The following is a 27,506-nucleotide window of genomic DNA, read 5'->3' as shown; positions in this document are numbered from 1 at the left end:
AGAGTGTGAGCTTCATAGCTCCCTAAAGTTCTCAGTATTTCAGTTTGTCCTGACTAAAATTTCCCCAGCACCTTGGTGGATGTTTGTGGCTCTTCTCTGAACAATTTATCCTATATCTGTAGATTAACATATTCTGAGTTCTGCTTCACTATCCTTTGCTTCAGATTTCTGAGCGTGGGTTTAGTGTGTCTGCACCAACAGTGAAAGATCAGGGAGAGATTGATTATATTCCGCTGCATGGCGTTACTTCACAAGTAGGCCCTCACCTCCATAATGGTAACACAGCCAAAGTTAATACTCTCGTGATCTGTTCAAATAAGTTGAAGGAAGGCATTGCTCCAAGATGCTGTATTTCAGTTTACCATTAATGTGTTGTAGTCAACTCAAACTTTGTTGGGTCATTTGTAGCACTTGCAATGGCTTCTTGCATGAGTGCAAGAAGAAAGTAGCCGACAAGGATAGCAATGAGAAGCCCAAGGAGGAGACCAAGAGCAACAGCCATGTTGCCAGACTATTAGAAGATATCCTTAACAGCCCTCTGTAAACAGCTAGTATGTTGACAATGGTGGCACCTGACACATCACCACCTAGTGGGAGTGGTACAGTTCACTCAAACTAGTGTATCCGAATCTTCAATCACAGTGGGTGACAACTCAAAGTGCCTAGTGGAGGGAATAGGCAATGTTCCTTTCATCATGGAAAAAGGTGAGACCACGGTACAACTGACGTGCTCTTAGTTCAAAAAATATGCAAGAATCTTCTCTCTATTCATGCTATTACTGAAAGTGGAATGAAGGTAGAATTTGACTATCAGGGTGCAAATGTTTTTCATAGAAGAGGAAAGTAGTTACATGTGGAGTGTCAAACAACAGTCTATACAAGATCAAGATAACAAAAGTCACAATGGGAGCTTCTTGCAAGATGGGCAAGAAGACATGCTCAGTGTACCAAACAAAATCCAACATTGAGACACTTATAAACCTCCAGAGCACTCACTCAGTTGATCGAATAGATGTTGAGGAAGTAAAGGTCAAGCCACTATGTTTTGAAGAGCAGTTACAACAAAGACTGAAGAGACTTTCTCAACGGCAAATGGGGACCCTGGAAGAGTCTAGTGCATTAGAAGATGACCCTAATTTTAGCTATTATTAGGAAGACCATTGGTAGACTTTACTCCAATAAACATTCAAGAGCCGAAGACATTTGATGAAGCCGAGGGAGAACTAGGCCAAGAGAAAGCCATGAAGGTTGAAATGGAATCCATACTTTGAAATCATACAATGGCTAGGTCTCCAAAGAGGAAGGTCATAGGAACCAATGGATCAAAGTGAAGTACAAGTCTGATGGGCCATTGGACAAGAACAAGGCTACATTAGTAGCCAAAGGATATGCTCAGGTGGAACCTTCATGACACACAAGCTCATGACGGCACTCTTTGGTTTGCCATAAGGCAAGTGCTCAAGTGATGACGACATCACTATAGCTTTCTTCATAACACATTGGGATATGATAGGGGTTACTATCATTTCATCCTTTCAAGGGTTACTCAAATAGACACATAGTGACGCCATGACTAGATATTTGGGATGCCACATAGCATGGGTGTGACCCTGACCCAACAATTTGCTCCAATGATGGTGCACATGAAGAGAACATTGCTCCATTGAAATTCCACCATCCTAGACTTCACATCCACAACCCTAGTGCAACTTATATTAGCGACACCATGGTTACTTTGCATCTTCTTGGTGCTTCTCCCAACATGAAGTGGTCAGCTCAAAATATTGATCTGAAACTTGTTGATAGCATAATGACACGAGGGCTAGGGTGGCCTGGAGAACCATCATCTTCCCTAGACATTGAGGTGGCCTAGCATCATCGATCTTGACATTCACTGCAAAGCCTTGCTAAGTAAGTTGGTGCTTAGAGCATCCATTCCTCACACTGAGACATGGAAGAACTTTTTCATTTAAAGGTGGTCATTGACTACCAAGCACGAGATTGATTTCATAGATGCACTCAATAGGCTTCCATCTTCTCCCTTATTGAGCTGTAAGTTTCACTTTCTATAAGTTTTGGGTGTTGATAAAATTGTAAATACTCCTATTGTCCACTAACATATGAATAGCCTTGCCATCGATATTGCCTTTCAATCTAAGTGCCTCGGCATTTTTGGTACCCATGAAAGCCTCCGGTGTAAAGGGAGCCATGTGTCAGCCTCGGGTGCGGGGTCCCAATCCCTGCCCACAATCAAGTTCGAGCCTCCAAAGCCTAAATTGGAGCAAGGGGAGCGCGTTGTTCGACACGTGTCAATTGGAGGGAATAGTCCCATATGCAATTGTGTGTGTAAAGGTACCCTAGATACATTGAGCCTTGAAGACCCTCCAGAGTCATCCCTCCCGGTACTTTTTGGGGGACTATGTACGCTCTAGGCTGGCTATCTGGCAAAATTCGGACCCTGCACCCGAGGCTGATGCGTGGCTCCCTTTTGGGAGTTGGCATGATATTAGAGTGGCGCAATGGAAGCGTGGTGGGCCCATAACCTCCCACGAAGTCTCTTAAGGTCATGACACCTTATCAAGCATGGTTTGGTCGTAAGCTTGATGTGGGCTCTTCAGAATGTGGCAGACCTCTTCACCAAAGCATTACCTTGTCCAAAGTTTGAGGCTTTTCGCAAAGGTTTAAACTTAAATTCATTTGGTGGTTGACGTTTACCTTGTACATTGGATATTGCCATTGCAGGGGGTGTTAGAAATATTTATATGCTTTTGAACGTTAAAAGTTTGATGACAAAGAGCTCACCTACCATGTGCATGACAACGAAATGTTGGCAACCCTACATACTTCCCACTCCCCTTTGAGCTTCAACATCTCTCTTTTTCACTCTCTCCGAACTCTCTCTCTTTCTCACTCCTTTCACCCATGCTTCTCCTGCACATTCCTTGTCTCACTTTCTATCTTTCCCTCCTTTCTACACTTGCCCCATTTCTTTTCTTACAATATTGCAGGATGAATTGAGCTTGCAATGATTAAACTATAGGAAAGTGCGAATAGTTCTTATAAAGAAGAGACCTGAGGCAAGCTTTTCCATTTCAAGCACACCCTAAATGCTTTGAGAAGAAAGGAACAATTGAAAACACACATATGGAATTGACTGGCCCTCATCAACAGCACAATCGGCACCCATTATTAACTTCTCTAGTTCAAAAGTTGTGCCTCATGCACAACTCTAGCATAAAATGTGATAAGTAAATGCACCACTTCCGTAATAACATGGTCCTTAATTCCTTATACAATAAAGGCACATGAGACTTGATGTCTTTTATCTTTGTGTTTGCTTTAAGAATCAGTGGAAGAGGTTAAAGAGTTACCGATACATACCATTGTGTGCAATAATTACCATATCAAAAGCTCCTCGAAATTTCCCATTCTCTGTGAGATGCCACATACCATTTACTTCATCCATGCTACTTATCCAACAAGGTCTTATTATATCCAAAAGCTTTCTCTACAAACCACCAACATCAAATGAACTCAGATAATCTCTCTCTCTCTCTCTCTCTCTCTCTCTCTCTCTCTCTCTTTGACATGACTATGTAGTACTTAGCAGTAGCTTTTTGCATTTTACATTGGTGTGGATGCTCGTTTAGTAGCTCCACCCTCACAGTTTGTTTGTATCAGGATTCTCACAGTCTCAGAGACCCATTGGTCTTCCAAAGGCTTTAACAAATTTTCTTTCTTTCTTTCTCTCTCTCTCTCTCTCTTTCTCTCTCATTATGAGTGTGCATATTTTAATTTCAATTTAATCTTCCATTAGATCTTTGAAGGCTATGCTAGACATTTTATTATTCAGTTCTACCCTTCAGCCCCTTGCCAGCTTTCCCAACCCACCTGTGTTGCTTGTGCCTCCACCTCAGCCCCTCTAAGTCACTCCCTCCTCCTTGCACAATCCGCACCTCGCCTTAGCCCTCCTACACTAATCATACATACCTATTATTTCGCTTATCCATCCCACTCCCACTACCATGCAGTTTCTTTGTTGGACCTATTGATGAGCAAAAATGAGCTTGATTATTCCCTCGACCTATTAATCACAAGCATAGGCCTTCACCTTGCATAGTCATATATTTAAATTACTCACACAATGCTGAATTTCATATAGTTGGATCAATGACATCGAATAACTAGTTAAGTGAATCACTCACAAATAGGGTTCATTAAACACATGCCTTTATTTTTTGCTGACATGGTGGAAAGCTACAATCATAGAACCTCTCATCGCTTTTATCCATCACAAGGCAAGCTATAATTCTATTAAATCTCTTAGTCAAAGACTCGAGTTTCCTTTCTTGGCGACTATCACCATCTACAACATAAACTTGCTCACAAGGTAGACATGTAAGTTGCAATTGCAAGCCCCTAGCTTTTATTCACATCAAATCTTGTGTGATCACAAGGCGTCTTTATGAATCATAAACTTCATATTCCTTCATCCCACCCCCTAACACCACTTTCCAAGGGATTCACTTTGCCCACACACTAGCCCCCGCCCATGCCACTCGCGTCTCTACTATGCTTGAGGATCTCAATGATATCCCCCTACTAGAGGATAGAGCCAGCCTTATCATTTGTTCCCTACAAGATGCCGCCATCCAATCCTTCACTCACACCACTAGATCCACCCAACCATCTAATATTGGATCAATCTCCTGCAATACCTTGTACAATGATGAGTGTAAGGCCTTGTGCCATCAACTCAGACTCGAGTCCATGCATCACCTTCCGACTACAGCAGACACCAAATGAGAATATCAAAGTCTGATCTATAGGAAGAAGAGAAACTTTATCCATTAGAATGAGGAAGAACTACTAAACATTCAGTTTAGTAATAATTCCAAGGGTGAATGAAAAATGCTACGTGAGATTCACAACGAAAGGGTGATACCCTTTCATTAATGTCCCTTGAGATCACTCAAGTTCCTCAAGTTCCATCTTCCCATTTACACCTACCCTTAGCCTATGACCCATGCATCTACCATTCAATGCACCTTAATGCACCCTTCCCTTCCTATTGCCCCTAGGACCTAGACACGTGTGTGCACATTTTTATTAATAGAGTAAGTATCACATGTCCAAATTTGATGTTAAGCAATGGCTCCAGCTCGACTAGTCCTATCTACTGAGATGATCCACCATCATAACAAATCGGTCGGTGTCCATCATAAATACAAATACATGTTACACCGTATAATATATAATAATGTTTTAATGTCTACTAATCACGGATTAGTGATTTTTCTTGTCATGACAGTCCCTCTTGCTTGAATGGGCAAAAGTCCTCTTCTGGATCCTCTCTTGTCTCTTTCTCTTGCGTACGCTTCTCTTTTACTTCTGCATTTGCATCTCCCCTTCATAATCTGCAAATAGTCTTCTCTTGGTAGCACATGATCTCTTCTGAATCGGAACTTAAATCCAATCTTCAAGTTTTTGTTCCTCTTGATGCTGAATATTCAAAATGTAGAAGTACCACTGCAGTGCCTCTTCAATATCTCTTCATACTCAGAATTCTCTTCTGAATACCAAGCTGCTGAAATCTCTTTATAGTAACCTACTCAATAAGCTGAAACATATTCTCAACAAACTGGTCAGTATTAAAACGATTCTCTCACCCAAATGTTTCATTGAACTAGGTAGACCTTGGCTATAGCTGATTTTGCGATGGAGAGCTACTTAGTCTGTAGAAACTATAGACCTTCAATCTCTTTTTCCAACTCTTCTAAGCCCTGTTCATCCTATCAGACGCTGTACACGGAGCAGAAAAATATTTATTCGCTATCCATACTCTACAATGAATATGCCTACTCTCTATTCAGTTCACACATCCATACGCCAGTGTTGGCTAAATGGATAGCATTTACTCTTGGTTCTATGTTCACCGTAGAGTCTTGGGATGAGGAGGTAGAAGCCTCACCCTCCTGCTTGGATGCTTTGCCTTTCCCTTTTACAGAATTCGTTTTGGCGATTTTGGCTAATAGAATAGGACATTTATGCCATGGATGCCCCAGCTTATGTTTCTTACATCCGAAACATTTACCCTCCTTAATTAGCTTTTTCTTCTCATAGTCAGTCATGGAAGGAAATGGTATCCATCCAGGACGTGATTGGCTGTTAACATTTTGTACAATAGCTTTCTCCTTTCCTTTGTTGAAGGGTTTACGAGGATTCAATTCCTCTCAGCAATCTCAGCCAATTTAGTGAGGCCTTTCAAGGTGGTTGGGTTGAACATTTCAACCTCATACCTCACTTTCGGGGTTAGGGTTGCTAAATACTTCTTCCTTCTATCATCCTCGCTCTTCTCATGTAACTCTAAAGAGAGTCTCTAGAACCTAGCTGTAAATTCAGTGTTACTCTCGTTTTCGACTTGCTTGAACCTTTCCCAGCGGAAGGCCGATTCTTCTTCATGCCTCGGAGGCATGAAAGTGGCCTTAAGCTGCTCTACAAGTTTGGACCATTGAAGAATAGGCTCTTTTCCCATTTGTGACAAGGACCACCACATCAAAGCATCCTTCTGTAGATGTAGTGTGGTAAGAGTAAGCTTCTCGTGGTCGGTCTTATCTTGATGGGCACAATATAGCTCAAAATGGCGAATCCAATTGAGGATTTTATCCGCCTCTCTTGCTCCATCATACTTTGGGAATTCTATTCTCTCTCGAGATTGAAATTTGGCTCTCTTCGAGGGGGTACCTAAATCTTCATCTCCAAAATCCAACACTCTCTTAGTCCCAAATTTTGTCATAATGGACTGTTCAATCATATATGGCTAAGCTAAGAAACCAACTTATCAACGGGAGACTCCTTTCTTCCTCTTGCACTTGGATTATAATCCATGTGTACGGGATTTTGAGTTAAAGGCATGAACTCAGCGCCTTGTTCTTAGATGTACTCATTTCTCCCTTCATTTCTAAAGGAAAACTCCCTATCCAGAGATTCTTGAAGGAGAGATGAAGGTAATTCTATACATGGGTTATCATACTCAATATGTGTGTAACTCTCATCTACATCATCCTCTTGAGGAGGAGGTGATGGTGTTGTCTCCCTATCTCCTTTTGGTAGTGGAGGAAAAAGGACAAGTTCATTATTAAATATCCCTTCTCCTTCCATTCTTTCCTTTTAGTAATACAAGAGAGAGAATGACTTGCTGTAATTTCAGAAAAGGGGTTTATTTTACAGCAAAAGTCAAGTGTTGTAGAGTTGGTGGTACTTATCCAACTCCCGCTTTGCTTGTGTCGAAAAACCACTTCAAATGAGCTCTTCTTCGTTCTGTTTTAGGCTTTTCTTCTTGTATTTCTACTGTAAACTGGTGCGCTCTGTTTGGGCTACTTATTTTGAGTGGTTTGGAGCTCTAGATACTGTTATAGGGGGTGCTTGGTGGGTGGATCACCCCCTTAAAATCTTGTTCCGATCTGACTTTCCGTTGGGGAGAACAGGGGGGTCTCTTTTTCCCATAGTTTAAGGGTTTTAAGGGTCTATTTGCACGGGGGGGAGTCACCCTGTTAGGACACCTTGTTCCCCGTCCAAAGACCAATAAAAATAAGAGAAAGCCCTTACCTCAGGAGTTTCAGATTCAGCTCTTCCTCCAAATTTCGAAGCCTCTCAGCCCTGATTTCCTTCCGTTCAAGAGACCAAATTCACAGCTTGCTGTGTCTGTTTTCCTGCATTCTGCTGCCCTCTGCCTTCACACACAGGTTCCGTCCAATGGAACTATTTCGCGCAAAGTACTTCGGGCTTACGTACGAGGGTTTCGGTCGTGTTGCCTTTCGTCAGGTTCTCCGCAAGCGTGCCTTCTGCTGCACTCTCCTCTGTGCGCCGCCTTCTCGTGTGGTTCCCGTTTGTGTTGGCTGCTGTCCCGCATGCTTGCGTCTTGCCTCGTGCTCGCTCCTGCTCCTCTTTCTGTCCCAGCCGTGGATTGTCAAAGCTCTGATACCAAATGTGAAGAACCAGCCTTCTCAAGAATGCAAATGTATGCAATGCATGCAGAATTTGAATGCCGATTGGCCCTCCAATGGGGAAGAGCGCCCTCGTGAGAGTACTTGTTTCTATTGTCAACCTACATGCAAGGGGGGTGAGAGATGGCAGATGAATGCAAGGTGAATGAAGAATGCTTCGTGAGATTCACAATGAAAGGGTGATACCCTTTCATTAATGTCCCTTGAGATCACTCAAGTTCCATCTTCCCATTTACACCTACCCTTAGCCTATGACCCATGCATCTACCATTCAATGACCCATGAACTCAAGTTCCATCTTCCCATTTACACCTACCCTTAGCCTATGACCCATGCATCTACCATTCAATGCACCTTAATGCACCCTTCCCTTCCTATTGCCCCTAGGACCTAGACACATGTGTGCACATTTTTATTAATAGAATAAGTATCACATGTCCAAATTCAATGCTGTCTGAAGCAGTGGCTCCAGCTCGACTAGTCCTATCTATTGAGATGATCCACTGTCATAACAAATCGGTCGGTGTCCATCATAAATACAAATACATGTTACACCATTGGTGTATAATATATAATAATGTTTTAATGTCTACTAATCACAAATTAGTAATTTCTCTTGTCATGACACACAATGACCGAGTCAAAGATCATGAGGGGCTAAGTATTGAGTGCATTGCACACATCATATTGTACAAGCAGAGTTAGGGGTTACTCCTCTACAACTTGATGCAGTCCTTCAGCTATCACTTATCTCCATAAAGTCAAAGACTTTGGCACCACCACATCTCGATGGCAGAGATTGCCATGGATGACCTTTACTTCATCTATCGCACAGGAGGCAAAAGGGGATCTATGGAGTTGGTATGCCCGAACATGCAGATGGTTTGCACGCTGGGGATTACATATGGATAGACTGCCATAGCCCTAGTATCCTAGTATAGCCGAGCTCCATCCATTCTGCTCTTCGTTAAGAGGTAAATCAAGTCATCAAAGAGGATTTGTTACAGCTTCACACAATAGGACTTGGCTAGCGCCTTCTGAGCTTTGGTAGAACTCAACTTCTATAGAGATCATTGCTTGCGGATCTAAGAGGAGGGGTTTACCGAACCACTAGGCTACACTTACATCCATCTCCCACATGCATGGAGGACATCGATTGGGAAGTTCCTTGGTTCTTTTTATAGGCTATGGGTTGAGACAGAATAGACAGAGGGGCCACGTGAGAGGTGGATTTGCCCTCTAAGTGATATGCATAAGATACAGACATAGGAGCATTTTGCATTCAGATGCCCTATGTACTATGAGATCCGTGGATGACATCACTGCCTATGTAGTAGTGGTTTTGGCCCACTGAGAGAGTTCCTAGCGACGTGTGGCCATTTTCCTACTTGAGGCCAAGAGACATAGAGGTCAGCTCATGCGAGCACAGAGAAGTGAACATGAGGGAATCCTAGCCCAGTAAGAGGAGATCACAGACTTTTTCTCTGATGACATGAACCAGACCAACAAGGGACCTGGCATAGAAGAGACCCAAAATAGATAACTCGACAAACTCGAACCCATGTAGACAGTCACATTAAGACTGTAGACTACACAAGAGGGAGGGAGGGACAGGGACAGCAATGATCCATGCCCTCAGTGGATTTAGAGCCACTATACGAGCTCACTTTGTCTCTCCTTAGTTGCCCGGTGGAGATGGCCCCACACATAGCATACATAGGTCTAGTCACTCAAATGGATAGCTAATGGATCGGTAGATGACCAAGAACTTCTTCTTGTTGTCCCTTATTTGGGTTTTCTCTCTCTCGCACAACGACAACATGATGCTTTCATTGTATCTAGTTCTTTTAGTCTCCTAGACCCTCCAGTCTTTCGTAGTCAGTAATAAATTTTCTTTCTCAACCACTCCCCTCAGCCCCTCTCAGCTGCATCTAACCCTGTCCCACCCCTCAGCCCTCCCCCTTGCAGCACAGTTTTTGCATCGAAAGCCCCTTCCTCCCCCCCCCCGCGTGCGCACACACACACACACACAAATATTCCTTCCCCAATTCCTGTAGGTCACTCCTCATCTCAAGTACTGTTTCATCTGCTGTTGATGCTGATTCGCTAAGAGCATCAGCAACCACATTGCGTAATCCTGGAATGTGCTGAACGGCCATATGGAAGTTGGCCAGAAATTCTACCCAGAATGCTTCTCGAGCATTCTTAACTGCTGATTAAAGTTATATACTTCAACGAGAGATCATCCATTTTCACCACAGAGTCAGCTCCCACCATGAGATAATGTTTGCACGTGCAGTAAGCATCAACAACGGCAAGGAACCCTATCATAATTCGGGTATCTGACTAGATATCAGAATGTTTATGGCTGTCAGAAGCAAAACCTCTGCCTTTTGCATCAAAACTGCTCTAGTAACTATGTTGGAAGTGTCGGTCATTACCTCAAATGTAAGATTTGGGTCAGCAATAGCCATAACCGGTGTTGTATTGGGTGCTCAAGCTGTTGGAAACTATACCCTGTCTCTGGAAGCCACTGAAAAGTTGCTGTATTTTTCAAAAGTTTGGATATAGGTGCTGTAATCTTAGAGAACTGATAGATGAAATTTTGCCAAGCCGACAAAAGAGCGTACGTCTTGAACATTCCTTGAAGTAGGCGAAAATTACCTCAATCTTTTGGGATCAACTGAGATGCCTTGTGATAAATGACATGTCCCAAATATTCAAGCTTGTTGGTACAAAAGAGCTCAATCTTCTTGACATTGATGTAGAAAGAATTAGCTCAAAGAACTTCAAAAACTTGTCAAGAATATGCTGAAAACCAGGATGCCATACAAGTAGACGGTGGGACCCTAGCCACTGTCGACCCATGCACGAAGCCCCTACCATAGCATGAGCTTCCAACATTCAAAGCCTAGAGCCAAACTCCTAACAAAAAGTTTGCCCAACATGGCTCTACTCAATATCTTTGGATCAATGATACCAAGGCCTTCCTCTGCCTGAGAATTCTGCCTAGGAAAGAATCACTGTTTCGAAGGACCTAGAGCACTGTGCTGCTTTGCTAAATGAAACTCACTCTCCAACTGGCCCATCGATCCTATGGAGGGGTAACCTCCACTCGCTTGATCTGTGCAATGGCTTTGTTGGAGCTGGAACATGGCATCCGAAACCCCCACAACTTTTTGAAGGAGCCCACGCCGTGGCAGTTCAAGATGTAATACAATGGGAGAATAGCCCACATCATCATGCTGAGCAAAATTCATCTTGAACCCCCCTGTGCATGGCCCCGTCGCCTAGGAAAAATTTGTCCTTTCTATCCGCCGCCGACACTACCCAAAAGAGAAATCGAGACTCCCTGGCACCCTAGAGAACTCATTCTCTCGCCAAGGATCACAGCCATTGACAATGAAGATAAACTCTTCCCATGTACTCCTTTCGAGGAAGGCATTGCAATGAAGGTGAGCCCCCTGAGCTTGTCTTCCTCTTCAAACTCCAACTTGTTGAAGTCATCTTCAACACTCCAAGAATCCAAGTTTCAAAGACCCTTTGTGAGCTGCCTCCAAAAGGGCAGCACTCTCTACTATTAGCAAGTGAACACATAAATGGTTAGGATTCCTACTCAAGTATCCCCTAACCTTAGTCCCATCCACACTGCCCGGCCTGTTCACCTTGATCATTCACCTCTAGGATAAAGGCCTTCCCCAATAAAATGCAAAACATCCTAGGGTTAGGTTACATGACCCTAGGTTAACTTGACCTTCTTAACTCTCGCTAAATTATGTCCAAATGTGGACTAACACTTAACCTCCTAGAGGCTGAATCACCAATGCTACACCTATCATGCAATAGGCTGAATGTGCCACTGCAATGATGCTTCCCCCTCTTGACTGTCCAGAAGGTTTCACCCTTCTCCAACCATCTAAGAACTTTAGGAGAACCAAAGATCCCAAGCAAATAGCTGAGATTACATCCCCTGGTTCATCTTCCCAATGTTGCTTGCCATGACTGCAAGCCAGGTACCTCCCTAGTGTACCCTCAAGATCAGGTACCTCCCGGGTGTAACCTCAAGATAAGGACACCTATGTAACTCTGACCTCATGCTGTAATCGTTATTGCCAAACTCCTCACCTCCCTTGGTGGACACGGCTTCTACTGCAGCTCTAGTGACTGAGCATGTCCTTCACTTTCCATAGGCACTCTGGATCTATGGGCCCCTTTTCTAGATCTAATATGAACATGGTCACACCCTTGTAATTTTGACACTAGAAGAACTTCAGTCAGTTCTACTTGGTGAAGAACTCAGGGCTCAGGCCATTCAAGCACGTAACGATCATTCTAATGATCAGGCATTCACAGCTTCAGACAGAAGCAGAGGCAGAGGCAGAGGTAGATCATACCAGAAAAGTGGTCATCATCCACAAAATCAAAGTCAGAATTAGCATCAGCATCAGCATCATCCTCAGCAACATCAGAATCAGCAAAGAGGAAATCATTCCAACCGAGGAAGATTTCAAGGACGAGGGAATGCATCCACCAATGTGTCAAACATCCAGTGCAACTACTGTCACAAGTTTGGACACTATGAAAGAGATTGCTGCAAGAAGCAATATGGCCAAGGCGGTCAATCCAGCAGTAATCTAGGGAATTCTCAAGGCAGAGGAAATCATCGAGGTGGACATTCTAGTCACAATCATTTTGCAAATGAACATGGAAATATAACAAAGTTGAGAAGATGGATGCCAACAGAATACATCAGAAGGCATTGGAAGCTACACAAACCACCAGATGGCACCGAGAAGGGATGACTGGATGGAATTATGGGGTATCACAGCTGCTGATATGCCAGAGGATACATGTGAGATCAGAGAGCTAGTGACGCAGAAGATGCTACAGAAACTTAGCAAGACCCAGGTGCAAAAATGCAGTTTTATAAACAAGAAATTTAATCCAATGGATAGCCTATGGGCTGCGAAAACCTTGAGAAAGACATATCCAGGTTCAAAAGGCATCTAATATGCAAAATGATTCAAGCTTGGAGTTCACAATATGGAAAGAAAATAGAAAGCAGGAAGCTGTCAAAGAGGTACTACACAAATGTAATACATCCCCACTTTACGGTTCAGGAAGTGATCACCATTCAGGTGAGGTCAATGCATCAAGAGATGATCGCCAATGTTGACAACAAAGTGAATAAAGTTGACTTCTATGTGGAAATGAAAGAGTAGGAAGCTAGGGCAAATAACAATTTGATCTTACACATGGGGGGATTGCCGGACGGCTTCACCTCAAGGACAAAATGCCAATAGTTGCATAGCATCAAAATTATATGGAATGTCAGCCTAATGTCGGTCAAAAGGGAACAAATACATGAGTATTTTGAAACGGCAAGGCAGCAAGGGTAAGGATTCTCAAACAAACCCACAAGCTGAAACGCACAAAGATATGGATATCTGAGGAGCTCATATCTGACCCAACTCAAACAAAAAGCCATTGAACTTACCAAACCAAAAGAAGTTAGAGAAAGTAGGCAAAGGGGTGGTCTATAGGGAGGGACAAGCGCTGACTAGAGAATTCAAATCTAAGCCTGAAGACTCTCAGTCTTAAGCTGATGTAATGAAGGTCATCCTGTGATAGAACTAGAACATAGTTATGTCTTATAATAATTTTGCAGCTGCTTTACGCACTCAAAAGGAGCTGCCATGTTGCACTCCCTGACTCTTCAGTACTGAGATGTAATAGCTACTCTTTTTGGCTGTACTTGCTCATAGGCCTGTGAGACTTCCTGAAGAAGTTAATCTCTCTCTCTCTCTCTCTCTCTCTCTCATATTCTCATGACATTGCACACACTACTAGGAAACTATTGATGTTTGCTGATCGTTAGCTATTCTAAACCCATTTGCCTTTCACTATGATCCACAGCAATCTACTCAGATCAATATCCGCCCAAAGCAGCAGTGCAACAGAAAAAGCAACATGTCTGTACAGGTAAACATATGTCGTTAATGGAGTCACCACAATGTCTGAACGTGCTGTAGAAATGCGGCGAATTCCCCATTGACACACTATTTTTTAAGGAACTTCAGCTCAAGACTTGGTATCTAGACTGTTTTGAGCAACTACTTCTGGTCAATGTTTTGCAAGTATATTAATGAAACAGCAGTCCCAATGTGAATATACGTTTTTCGTAGGTACTTAAGCTCAAAACTTGGTGTCAGTAGTGTTGAAAGAGACCTTGTGTGGTCAACGTTTGCAACGAACTGTTCAAGACATGGCATTACTGCAGTTATCAATTCACCTTGGAGACAATATACTCTGCAAGAAGGCGCATGCCATTGGTTGCAATATACTTGGTACAAGGTGGCGATTCTGAAAATTTTCCGTCTCTATCCAATGCCCCCACAACGCCAACCCACTCTTTAACAGCACCTCCTGCAGTCCATTGATTCACAAGCCTTTGGAACTTAGGATCTGTGACAGTGAAATACTGTGCTGCATGATCGAACACCAATGGCACTCCATTCACTTGAGCAATATCACGTGTGCCCATCCGTCCTCCTAATCCATGTTTGCCCTATGGAAGCATAAGAGATTCTATTAATGTTTCTCACATTTTGCAGCTTTTGATAGTCCCACCAATCAAATAAACACAAGCCATGCATCATAGTCTGGTGCAGTCTCACAGTGTAACAAGAGATGAGAAAATTGTAAAGCCGGTATCAGCTGCCTGAAACTTTAGAAGAAATCTTCAATCACGCATACAGGATTTATCAATAGAAACAATAAGAGGACGACAATGTTTTCAACTTTCGAATTGCATTATTGCACTATCTCCTTGGCAGGATTACATCAACATTTCAAGGAGTTTGTTACATACAAACACAATACTATTCAGAGGGACAGGATCAACGAGAGAGAAAGTATAAGGACCGTGTCGAAGACTGTAGATCGAATGCCTCTTTCCTCCAGAGTCAATGCACAGATAAGACCAGACATCCCGCCACCAAGAATGGCAACGTGTGGATTTTTGTTCAGAGAAGAAAGAAGCCGCACTTGTTCCCTTATCTTGGGTGGCTTCTTCTTCTTACCGGTGTTTGCTTCCACGGAAGCATCTCTTCGCGTATTTATCCATCGATCCCCATACTTTGGGCGTCCCTCTTCCTTCAGGCTTTCCGTGCCGTCCCCCTGTCCCGAACCATTCGCAAAATTTTCCTCTTCAGAGAACTCTTCCCTTAACTCATCTTCGTCCTCAGTATCATCCAATGCCCTAGGTGAGGTGAGTTCATTTGAGTAATTTTCATGTCCGCTTTCGGTGCTCTCGTCTGACCTCTTATTTCTTTCCTCCCATGCCTTCGTCCCTTTGCCCACACTTTTATCAGTTTGAATATTGCCCCGGAAGGACTTGGATGAGGAGCGTGTCACAAATTTCCATTCTTGAGGCCTTCGCGACCTGGAAGACGCTGCAGCATTCATATCTGACTTTGGACGGCCTAGTACCTCTAAGAGGCCATTGGAATCCCGCACGCGCCACGCGGAAACAGCAAGCTTTAAGGTGCATTCAGAGGTGCAAGCGAGTTCACAAAGTTGGGTTTGTACGTGGATTGGACCAGCAGCGTGCGACGATGAAATGGTGGGTTGGCAGCTAAAGGAAAGATGCGAAGGGAAAGGTAAAGAAGGAGTGAAGCTGGAGTTGAGAAGAGGGCTTAAGCAGGGCGGAGGAGCAAGGCTGGCGAGTTGAGAGGAGCACATTGGACGCATTGGAGAAGGCGCGGAAGATTGAGACGAGAAAATTAGATTTCTTGTAGCTTGAAAGCCTCCAACAATGATGAGACGCCTAGATTTGAAATAAATAGGAGCCTGGGGTCATTCAGCCGCTACTAGCTAGACTACGTCATTGTACGTCAGAATCGAGTCCGGACGCCTTACGGAATTTCAGGCAATGGATGACAGGTCTGAAATCCCCCCGGTTTTGCTCGTTGTCTGCTGCATGAACAGATTTTGCAGATTTCTTTTCATCCATTGAGCTTATCATTCAAATTTGCTCTGAAGTCTTGCCTTTTTGTCGCGATTTTCTTGCTCACAGAACTCACATGTTTGATGTGGGAGATTTGCGGTCACATCTGAGATCACAGTGCAGATACACCACTGTTTCAGCAGCGCAATGCTCTTTCTTATCAGCTTTTGTTTTCCAAGCATTGTGCAGATTCAACACTCCACACACTGACAAGATAGAGCTGGAGTTTCTAGGACACAATTTGCTGCTTGCTCAGGTAGGTGAATCATTTGTCTAGGTCGGCTGCTTGTGAGGAATCTTGGACACTATCCAACTTGTATGTCCACTGTTTTTATGAGAGTGCCGAACGACAAAAATTTCATGATACCAATATCTTCCAACCCACAATTTTACTTAACCGGTAAAACGCTCGTACCGGGTCTTGCAGGATCCAAACTCAAGGCATATAGGGACAACTGTATGGGACGCGTCGATGGTGTTTGTGAAGTTCCTGGTAACAGCTTTTAATGTTCTTTGTATGAACTCGGATGTTTAATTTCCTTCGGGCAAGTTGCGGGTCACATGGTGACACACAAGGACCTCTGCATTCAAGCATATTCTCCTCCCTGCCCTGAGAAGAGTGGCTGTGGAAGGGATACTGGCTCACAGTTGAATGCCAGCAAAAATCCATCAAAACCATGGATGCCAGTAGCCTCCACTGATGGGTGTACTGTGTTGGACTGAGTGTCGAGTGCTGAACTGAATCCTAAGCAGGTGTTTCTTGGGATCAACGAGGCTAGCTGGACTGAAGAGTCACTTGAACTTATCCTATCTATGGTGCAGTTTCGAACTAGTCACCCAACCTAACGCAATATAGGATTGTTACTAGTAGGTTGTAATTTGCAACCAAATTTCTCTGGCGAAAGATATGGTACTACAGGATAATAGCTTGCATTACATGCTCTCCATGACTAGTTCTAGCTGTTGAGCTGATGATATGCTCGCTCCCACCTAGCATCTGAAAGATCTATCTTTCTGGACCTCTGGAACCCACGTTGGAGTCACTGGGTAACTTATCCAAAACCCAATTGACTTATGCCACTTGATTTTTGCTCCTGAAGCTGTCTGATCTGCTTGAGCTTCTGAATTGTGCCCTTTAGGAAAGCCCTTGTGTCATACCGAGTAATTCCTTGTCCCATGGGAAAGCATAAGCCTCATAATTTAGTCTCTGCTGCACGTCCCAGAGCCTCTACTACAAAGAGAGAAATTTAGGATATGAGGGCGACCATGACGAACTGACATGGAAAGAGCCAAGGGTTGTCCCCTTCATTCTCTGATCACTAGTGTTACAACTTGCTGAAGAGTACAATGCTGAAATCCCAGTGCCTTGGGAATCTAAGAACTCAACCAAGTAAGGGTTTCCTCGGGAAAAAACAAATCCCTTCGGTTATAAGCTCTCTCGGTTTGTCAAGGAGTAGCATGGCCATATCCTGGTGACTTTGTTGATCCTTAGGTACTGGCAATGTTCTCTGAATACTCTGGTCGTAGATCAATCTATTATGAGTCTTATGAATAGTCTCTGAAATGAAAGGACAAGGTGAAGCCCTAATAATTTTCTAAGCTCTTTCATTAAGTGCCCAAGAGGATGATTGGCATCCAGGAAGGTAGAGACGTACAATCATCCCCTTTCAGGGATGAGATGAATCAGTCCCATTGACATCTGTGGAGGCTTTATTTCTTGTGTTAAAAACTGCTTGAAAAGTCAAGATCAAACATATCCAATGATATGTATATTTAGCTATCCATGTGAACAACAGGATGTGACGGTGTAAGTGGGCATGATTGGTGCTTGGGTTTTGTAAATAAATACTATTCATTAAATCTTCTCGTATTCATGAATCTGTTATAGCCTTTATGATTGAAAGGCCATTGTCAAGCTCAAGACTATAATAACGGAGGACAATTTACAATGTCTTTGCCTCAAACTCTTTCTGAACTCACGTCTTATATTTTCATGCACAGGAGCGTAATTGCAAGAAGGGAGAATTCAGCAGCTCGAGACTCACTGGCAAGAAAGTTATTGAAGTTGGAGCTGGATGTGGACTGGCTGGGCTAGGTGAGTCTTAAAAAGCTGTGGGTTTTCGAGATTGATTCTACAGATGTCATCAGAACATGTGTGTTTTGTTTTGGTCTCATGAATTAGTGAGAACTATCTTTTATTAAGACTTCTTCTCCTGAAATAGGCATGGCAATACTAGGTTGCGATGTGGTAGCCACAGACCAGATCGAGGTGTTGCCTCTTCTATTAAGGAATGTGGAACGGAATATGACACGAGCGAAACACTCAACTTCACAAAGTCCCTATCTAGGTTTGTATGGTCTGCAAGTAAGTTTTCTAGGATATCACGTTTTGAAGACAACTGTCATCAGAGCCCTTATTTCAACATTGTATGTACAATAGTTTTGTTACAAAGATGATATCCTGTGCTCATAATGAAAATACTTACTACTCGGCAATATTTAGGATCCCTTGGAACTATTGAAGTTGCAGAGCTCGAATGGGGCAATCAACAACACATCAGGGCTTTGAATCCTCCCTTTGACTACATCATTGGCACAGATATTGTGAGTATGCCTTTCTTGATGACTGTCTTCCTTTTCACAGAGTGTATCTACTTCATCGGATGGCAAGCTGCTTCCAGCTTTTACCATCTTTTTTAATTCTGTATTTTGCAGGTATATAAGGAGCAACTATTGGAGCCACTTCTTGCAACCTTCCTTGGTTTAGCAGGACCACGGACTTCTATCTTGGTATACCATTTTAAGCCTTTAAGCCTTCTGCACTTTGAAATGGCCCCTATCCTCTATGGTCCCTTTCCATGAAAAGATACTCAGGAAATCTTTCTAAATCTGTTTCTCTCTTTGAGTCCTTTTGATGTCCCTTGAAGTATTGAGTTCAGCTTTCAATCTGGAGGGTAGGAAGACAATCAAGCACTTCCTGTTGATAATGTAATACTCAATTTCTCAAGGCCATCTCTATAGGATGAACAACCTGAATAATCCAGTCTCTTTTGTTTGGGAAAACATTCTTCTAAGTTGACAAATGCCAGACAGCGAAAACCTGAAGCCTCAGTGCACAGCTCTCAGCATGGAAGCCAAAGCAAACTAGGCTTATCATAAGAAATGAAAAGAATGGTTTATTTTTGCACAAAGCTATCAACTTAAGGGAATTACCTAAAAAGACCTAAGTAGCACGGGGGGAAATTAATTCCAATCAAAGCCTCCATCATGTGTGAGGAAAGTTGTGATGCAAAGTGTGCAACAACTTGCAGTAATTCTGTGCAGCCCGAGAGTCACTCTGGCCATGATGCCGAATCTCATGAAGAGAACGACTAGAAGGCAGACAATAAAATCTACTTTTTACAATGCCCTTCAATTATGAAGGCGACATATATAATTTCTCTGTGTACCATCTATCATCTCAACTTTAGAGGGTATGGAATAGAAAAGAATGTCAATTACAGTTGGATGTAATTTCTAGGCCCAAAAGTGCTCTAGTTAGTTTTTTTGTCATTTAGTTTGTGATTCCTTTTCTGATGGGAGTAAATATGTTCTGTGGTCCATGCACTCAATGCATTGGCCTTTTGGGATCTCTTAACAACTGGTATTATCCCATGCCAATAGGCATCAAACGTACAATTTAGTACTAATTAATAACTTCTAAGTGGTAGCTTGTGTGTGTGTGTGTGACAGAGAGAGAGAGAGAGTTTAATTAAAAGTCTTGGAATGACTGAAGGGGACTATGAGACTGAAAAAACCAGATACAATAAGCTGAATGGGTGCAGCCTCTATGTGGACATCTACATCCAAGACAAGTGCAACTAAAACATAAAAACACTAGTGCAAAGTGCAAAGTGCCTGAGCCCACGGGGAGCAAGGAACTTGTGGTGTGGCATCAATATGGTGATCCTCTAGATGCTGGTGGAGCAGTCAAGTCCACTGGAGGCTCCGGTGATGTACAGGGCTGTGGTGGCATAAAACCCATGATAGAGCATTGGCGACGATTATATGCGTGGTTCGTTGTGGTTGCCTAGCTATGGACCTTTGCCGGACAAGGGTCATCGTCACACCTGTTGATTGTGCCTCTGGTCTAGTGAACATGGAGGAAAGATCCCCAAGCCTGAGCAATGATTCAATGATCATACAAGTCTTGACTCTTCACTTGAGAGTTAATACTAAGGAGCTAGTAGTTATGATGTTGTATTAGGTAGACTACAACGGGAATTGGGCAGAGGGAGCCTATGGTACTTCCAACATCCATGTATTGGCTAGATACTATAAAATTTAGAATTTGGACAACATATATCTATTTTTGTGTATATTTAGTATGTTATGAAAAGCCTTATGCTTGACGGGCATTTCTAAGTTTCTCCAAGCGAGACGTTTTTAGAAAAAACGCCTGAAACACCTTTCTAGGTAAAACCCTAAAAATGTTGCTTGTGACTCTGATTATGATCAATGTTTGTTTTAATATGATATATATTCTGGCCTTGTCATGGGGGCAATACATTTTTGTCAAGGAATTCACTTGCAGTCTGACATGATATCTCTATGTTTCCTAAGATTACTCCTTTGATATGCTGCAGTTAGGATATGAGTTCCGATCAAGTATGGTACATGAGAAAATGCAACAGCTTTGGAAAGATAACTTCAATGTCAAGACTATTCCCAAATCAAAGGTGTTTTTTCTGGAGCACCAAACTAAAGAAAATTTCAGCCACTTTTAGATTTGTTGATCATGTGTATTATTTATCATTGTCTGTGATATTATTTCCATAAGAATTAGAGCTAGGAAACTTCCTCTCATAAGATTGCTTTGTAAGGACTTGGATATTGTTTTCTGTCTTTTTTTGATGTAGATGGATTCTAAATATCAGCACGTAAACATTCACATATTTAACATGAGGCCAAAGGTTATTGGATCAGTCATTTTGCAAGGACAGGATAACGAGGAGGCACTTGGGGAGCAATCAGACTTTGTTGTCCAAAACCAGTCCAGTGAAGAGGCAACTGAGACATTATTGGAAGGAAACTACTTGGAGGATGCTTCTTCTCTTGATGTACCAGAGGGTGTCCAGATAGCATCATCAAGCAGCTCCGTTCAACAAACATTGGATATTAGTAAAGATGAGAAATCATTGCAAAACCATGAAAGAGGGGAGAAATTTGGAGATTTGGCTCCTGGTGATGGTCATTCAGATACAAATAGTGAATTAGAAGATTCTAGTTGGAGCCCTGGTCTAAATGATTGGGAGATACGGAGATTAGGCTCCATGGCAGCGAGACTTCTTCAAGATGTCCTGTAGCTTTTTTGCCCCAAATAAAATAAAGATGCCCTGTAGCTTTAGGAAATATGCTTTATTCCATTTCTGCTCTCAATGTATAGCACATCAGGGACACAGGTCAAGAAAGCTAAGTTTTTACAAAAATCCATGAATAAGCCTTTTCAGGCTGGACTTCCCAGAGCATGCAATTGATACCTTTTTGAACTCTTCGATGGTATCCATGTTTAAGCATATGAGCATGTAATGTGACGATATGTAAGTTGTTGAGGCAGGGATAGAGTACTTTCTCTCCCACCTGTTGTATGATTCGTTTTGAATGGAATATATCACTTTTTCTTTTAAAAATATTCAAACTGGTAAAGTGGGAGAACGATGTCGATTCGCCACAATCTGATTGGCACCATGACTGGCATCTAGACTAATAACTTTTAGTGCATTAACTTACATGCGTTTTCTTCTTTTTTTTCCTGAGGAAATAATCATTCTATGCAAAGTTTTGACACAAAAATGTAACAATTGCTAAGTGGACTCTGATTAGATGTACAAGTTTTCAGGTGATCCCTTTACTGAAAGACAGAGAAATAGATTAACTGAAGGAAAAAAAACTGACACAGGATTGTGGAAGGTGGTTCCAAATATGCTTCCTTGTTCCATAAGTAACTCTTACTCCATGACGTCAAGAAGTGTCACCTATACTCATTAGAATGTTGACAAACCAGTTTTTCAATGTTGGATGCATCTCTGAGTATATGTCATGTGCGTGCAAAAGCTGGGCTTGCCTCTAAAATGAACACCCAATCCATGATGTCGTACCATTATGCATACCATATGTGCGTCACACCAGGCCATCAAACTGCAGATAAACATTGAATCTATGCCACTATTAAAAGATGTGAAATGTGCCTTGAGAATTGAGGAGATCCTGAGCATCAAGATGAGTCTCATCATTTAGCTAACTGAGACATCAAACCCATCGATGGAAATGCTACATCACTTGCATTCCAACTGGCAATTGAATCACCACCTCAACCATTGATTCACATTTCCAAAGGCAACACTAGAGCACGTCATCACCTTTCTAGCAAGTTTGTGGTGCACCCATAACTAACAACCAGCAACCACCAGAAGGCACTTCACATGTGCTAAACCTAGTGCAACATCGTCCTTCAAGCTTGTACGCAACAACTGAAATCCAATGCAAAGCAAAAGCCTACATGCCAACGCTTTTGAGAGCTTTGAGGAAAGGTTAGCTTTGTTTAAGGTTATTTATGATGAGGAAGCATGATCAAAAATCAATAAGTACCTCCATGAGAGAGAGAGAGAGAGAGAGAGAGAGAGAGAGAGAGAGAAGTAGAAATTATTATCGTCCACGGGGGGCCGAAAACGACCCATGGGACCCGAACGGTGTACAAGAAAAGTCTCCTCCAGTGTGGAGGGGTCAAGAATTTTCAAGTTCTTGACGGTACAAAAAGAGGCGGGTAACAAAAGATCCTAATGCTGCCGGCGAGGCAGTGGAAAGGACTGATGTTAACTGTGTGGAGTCTCCCAGTAACTTCCGGTAGTCCTCCCTAATGTGTGCATAACTGGGACACTGCAGAGCTATATGTGCCTCTGTCTCCACTGTTTGAGAGTCACAAAATCTGCATATTCTGGCATGTCGCGAAAGATTCAACCACGCTCCCTTCTCAATTGCAAGCATGTGAGATCTAGTCCGGAATCTAGCAATATTTCTGTGATAGAGCAAGGGGATGGAAGTGCTGATGTATGCCTGAGCAGGGGCCTCTTTTGTCATATATGTGGACCAACATGTGGGGTTGATGTGATCTTGGTAATACTCCAGCTTCACCCTCTTCTTTGTTGTTAGCCATTGAGTCTGTAGAGTGCTCAGTGGGGACATCTGAAACTCTTGGATATCAATTCTTGCGGGTGGCATAGTCAGGTATGAGTCTACATTCCATCTGCTGAACCACTTCCTTATATTTGTCCCCCATCCTGTGCAAATGATCTTGCTCTTATGGTTCTTTTGAAGTTTCATGCTGGCCATCCATGCCCTGTGAGGTAATCTATCTGTTTGCATTTGTTGTACCTCCACTAAGTATTGCAGTACTCTAACCAAAGCATGGAACTCAATAGGTCTCCTGCCTGTTTCTAATAGTAGCACCGAGTATGGAGTAGTTGCCTTTACACCTAAGTGGCGGCGTAAGAAAGACTTTTGCATTTTTTCGATCTCATTCCATGTTGATGGGGGAATGCTGCCTCCCCATACTTCCACTCCATAGAGTACTATTTGAACCACATATGCATCAAACAAAATGTTCCGAATCTTCCAATTGCGAGTGTCGGTGTGCCTGCAGTCATTTTCAAAGTGATAGTATTTGCCCCAGCCTGTGTCTAGTCTTCTTTGGACACATTGCCACCATCTATGATCTGCTGGAATATCAATTCCTAGGTATTTAAAAGTATTGACATATTCGAGGGGCTGTCCATCGAATATAATGTCTGGGGGATGTAAAGGCTGAATGGTGCACACTGCCATCATTTTGGTTTTGTTGACATTTACCTGCAGCCCGCTCTCTAGACAAAAGGTCTTCAATATCTGTAATAGTTTGTGCATGTGGTCAAGATCATATATGCAAAAAGAACTATATCATCTGCATATAGCAGTAACAATATTACCCATACTCCTATTTTGGGGCCTTGTATGTCTTCTGTTGTTATAGCTTCTTTTACAAGTTCTTCTAGCGTGTCAATGCATATCCCAAATAAAGTGGGTGAGAGTGGGCAGCCTTGCTTGACTCCCAAAGAGGGAGTGTGTTTATTAAAATTCCTATGAGACTAAAAGAAATTGATACAATGAGCTAAATGGGTGGAGCCTTTAAGTAGGCATCACACCCAGCAGCTTACCACAGCCATGGCTATGCAGGATACCGCTCTTGCCCATATGGGACAGCAGATTGGTTAGCAGATCACATCTGCCATTGCTATGCATGATAAGGGTAAGCAGCTTGCACCCCAACAAGGGGACCACTCAAACAGTCGGGATGTGTTGTCTGCTCCACACAGGGGTATATGGCAGATGCCCACCGTGCCTAAGAGCATCAGTCTTTCTGGACCGTTGCATGTACCCCAGCATGGGGATTCTCTAGACTTAGATGATGCATTTTCTGTGCCACAAATCCCCTTCTTGCAGGATGTCAGGCCATCTTTTGGCTCACAGCTTTCTGCATCTATGCAGGCTGGGTCGCCTCTTTTGGGCCGGCCCGTTGGTGTGCATCCGGTTAGTGCTTCTTTCACCGCACCAGCGAGTATGCCTGGAGCTCGCATGGGTTTATATGGCAACCCATACCCCTGTGAAAGAGGTCAATCCTCTTTTCAGTCCTTTGGTATGCCATCATTTCGAAGAGATGCATTTGGCAGAGAGACCCAATCCGGGGTTCATGCACCTATCGCTCCGTCAGCGAGCACATATAGCCAGACGCAGTGGCAACAGCTACGCAGCAGGGGGTTGGTGGTGGACTGCAAGCCACTTTTGATGACATGTTGGTAGATTCTTTGTGATCATATAAGGCCCTACGTAAGGCCATCAAACTTGAGATGTCCTTCCTTGATTATGTGAACCTCAAGCGTGATGATGCCTGCACTTCTGAAGGTTACACACACAAGAATTATGTAGCCAAGGATATCGAGGACAAACTCACAGCGCATAAGTTTAAAGGGGACACTCGCACTCCCAATGAGTTGTTGGAGCGGCTCACGAAGCTGGAAGACTATTTCCGCTTCTACCCCTAGTCTGAGGAGGATTGCATCATTTTTGCAAGTATGCATATGCAGGACTGCCCACACATGGTGGTGATACATGAGGGATTCGCCTCAGAGCCAACCACCTAGAGGGGTTTCAAAGAATTGATGGTCACTACATGTCTTGGATCAGTACTTGGCTGAATTCTGTGCCTTGTCGCAGACCGGTATGGTCCAAGAGTATTTGCAACGCTCTGAGGCTTTCCCTGTTTGTGCACGACGTATTTGAAAAGGGAAAGCTGCTGCATTTCATCCATGGGTTAAGTCCTCCTCTTGCTACAGATGTGAAGGCACACAACCCTCAAACAATTGAACGTGCAACCCAATTGGCAGAGGTATTTGAGCCAAACATGCCAACAAGTATATTATGACAGCGGGCAGTACATATGGGAATGCAAATGAAGCTGAGAATAAGCCTAAGGTGACTGATTGGAATGAAAGAAAATCAGCAACAGCACCATTTCCGAGGTTTCCCACAGATATAGGCAGCAAGATGCCATATGCTAAGCCATACCGGTCATTTGATGTTAAGCCAAGTGTTGGAAATTAAAAATCAGAATTTAAACAACACACTAGGGCTATTATGGATAGCAGAAAGTGGGCAAACTTATGCTTTAAGTGTGGTGAGAAGCGGACTCCTGAGCATCAGGAATTTTGCAAAATGCGTAATAGTGGTACTGCAAAACTCAGCATGATTATTGAGATATCAGATGATGAGGATTTATTGGATGCTTTTGAGACTTTGGATGCCACTCATGATGATTCAGAGGGTGCACAAATTGTGGAAGAAGCTCCAGATGTTGTAGCCATGAAGGGGGCTGATTTCCCGTTTTTTGATGCCGGTGGTGCTAATGAACATAATATGCACGGTGTACAATCCAATGACACTCAGCCCACATGTGACATGCGAGGCCGTTGGCCTAAAGTTTGTCATGTATGTGGAGCATCAGGTTGCTAACCCTTTTCTTGCGTGAGAGGATGCTCTTGTGGACGAGGAGAAGATTTATTGGGATGCGCAGCAAACAATTTATGCTCTCTCTTCTCATGCATTGATGGGTGCCAAAGATCGAAAGGACAAATTAATTGCAGGACTATTCACATGCTTGTGGACAGCGGTAGCACTCATAGTTTCATCAATTCTAAGACCTTACAGAAGGTGGGACTGATTTCTACTGAGATTGATCATGGGCTGAGAGTAGAGGTGGCAAATGGACATCATTTGGTCAGCAAATTTTGTTGCCAAGATGCAAGGATCAAGCCCTCTGAGGATTATGAATTTGCTGGGGATCTCTTGGCACTGGATATGGGCCCAATAGATGCTGTCTTGGGCTGCGATTGGCTGAAATCTTTGGTTACGTAAAATCAGCGTGGATTTAAATGCCCTATCACTCAGCTTTTTCCACAAGGGTAGAATTGTAGCATTGCATGGCATTGCCACTCCTAAATTGCAGGTCATTTCAGCAAGGCAGTTGGCCAGAGAGCTCACGAAGGAGCATGCCCTCTACGCATTGAATGTGTCAGTATCTCAAGAGGGTAGCATTCCCCGTGTTGAGGATTGTGATATGCAGCAGTTGCTATCAGAGTTTGATGATGTATTTGTTGATATGCCATCCCAATTGCCTCCTAAGATGCCATTGTTCTAGAGCCTGGCAGTAAACCCGTAAACAAAGCCCCATACCGTCTCTCTAAGGTTGAGCAGGAGGAAGTGGCAGTACAGGTGCGGGAATTGCTTGAGAATAACTTCATCTCTCATAGCACTTCTCCTTTTGTCTCTCTGGTTCTTCTGGTGAAAGAAGAAGGATGGATCATACCGCATGTGCATTGATTACAGGGATCTAAATAAGGCCACTATCAAGAACAAGTTTCCAATCCCCAGGATAGATGACCTGTTGGATGAACTCAAGGGTGCTCTATTTTTCACGAAGATAGATTTGAGGTCTGGTTATCATCAAATCAGGGTGAAAGAAGGAGATGAGCCTAAGATGGCCTTCTGCACAGAACGGGGCTTGTATGAATTCAAGGTGATGCCTTTTGGATTGACTAATGTACCAGCCACCTTCTAGGCATTGATGAACAAGATATTGCAGCCACTTCTTTTCAGATGCGTGCTGGTTTTCTTTGATGATATCCTCATCTACAGCAATGATAGACAAGAGCACATTAAGCATGTGAAGCAAGTACTGGAAATTTTGAGGATGCATCAACTTTATGCAAAAGCCAGCAAATGTACTTTTATGGCAAAGGAGGTTGAGTACGTGGGGCATATTGTGAGTAGATGTGGCATTCAAGTGAATCCTGCAAAGGTGAAATGCATCAAAGATTGGCCACATCCACAAAATCCCATGCTTTTGGGTGGTCAAAGGAAGACCT

General features: G+C 43.1%; 2 protein-coding genes across 6 annotated transcripts in view; one reads left to right on the top strand and one right to left on the bottom strand.

Moving 5' to 3' along the window:
* LOC147889756 (FAD/NAD(P)-binding oxidoreductase family protein) overlaps window positions 1-15,473 on the bottom strand; it is a 62,760-nt gene extending 47,287 nt beyond the window's left edge. The window contains exons 1-3 of the mRNA XM_087391309.1: window positions 14,931-15,473; window positions 14,299-14,574; window positions 3,382-3,508 (exon numbers count right to left, since the gene is read on the bottom strand). Of these exons, the coding sequence (XP_087247435.1) occupies window positions 3,382-3,508; window positions 14,299-14,574; window positions 14,931-15,473 (946 nt within the window). The remainder of the gene's footprint in view (window positions 1-3,381; window positions 3,509-14,298; window positions 14,575-14,930) is intronic.
* On the top strand, window positions 15,265-21,591 carry LOC147889755 (S-adenosyl-L-methionine-dependent methyltransferases superfamily protein). 5 transcript variants are annotated; one of them, XM_087391354.1, is made up of 9 exons: window positions 15,265-15,950; window positions 16,204-16,270; window positions 16,442-16,507; window positions 18,016-18,109; window positions 18,237-18,362; window positions 18,518-18,618; window positions 18,730-18,804; window positions 20,640-20,732; window positions 20,913-21,591. In XM_087391354.1, exons 1-9 carry the CDS (start codon window positions 15,940-15,942, stop codon window positions 21,357-21,359), a joined length of 1,080 nt encoding a protein of 359 aa, XP_087247480.1. In that variant the 5' UTR covers window positions 15,265-15,939; the 3' UTR covers window positions 21,360-21,591. The 5 variants fall into 5 exon arrangements, with proteins under 5 accessions (XP_087247480.1, XP_087247479.1, XP_087247478.1 ...); XM_087391353.1 differs by having other exon boundaries at window positions 16,194-16,270; XM_087391352.1 differs by lacking the exon at window positions 15,265-15,950 and having other exon boundaries at window positions 15,969-16,270; window positions 18,252-18,362.
* Window positions 21,592-27,506: the final 5,915 nt, after the last annotated feature.

The sequence above is a fragment of the Dipteris shenzhenensis genome, chromosome 20 (genome assembly GCF_047967505.1).
Source record: "Dipteris shenzhenensis isolate YYH24624 ecotype China chromosome 20, Dip_SZ_1.0, whole genome shotgun sequence".
NCBI classification, from domain to species: Eukaryota; Viridiplantae; Streptophyta; class Polypodiopsida; order Gleicheniales; family Dipteridaceae; genus Dipteris; species Dipteris shenzhenensis.
The sequence above is the reverse complement of the archived record's forward strand: the minus strand, read 5'-3'. Positions and strand labels throughout refer to the sequence as shown.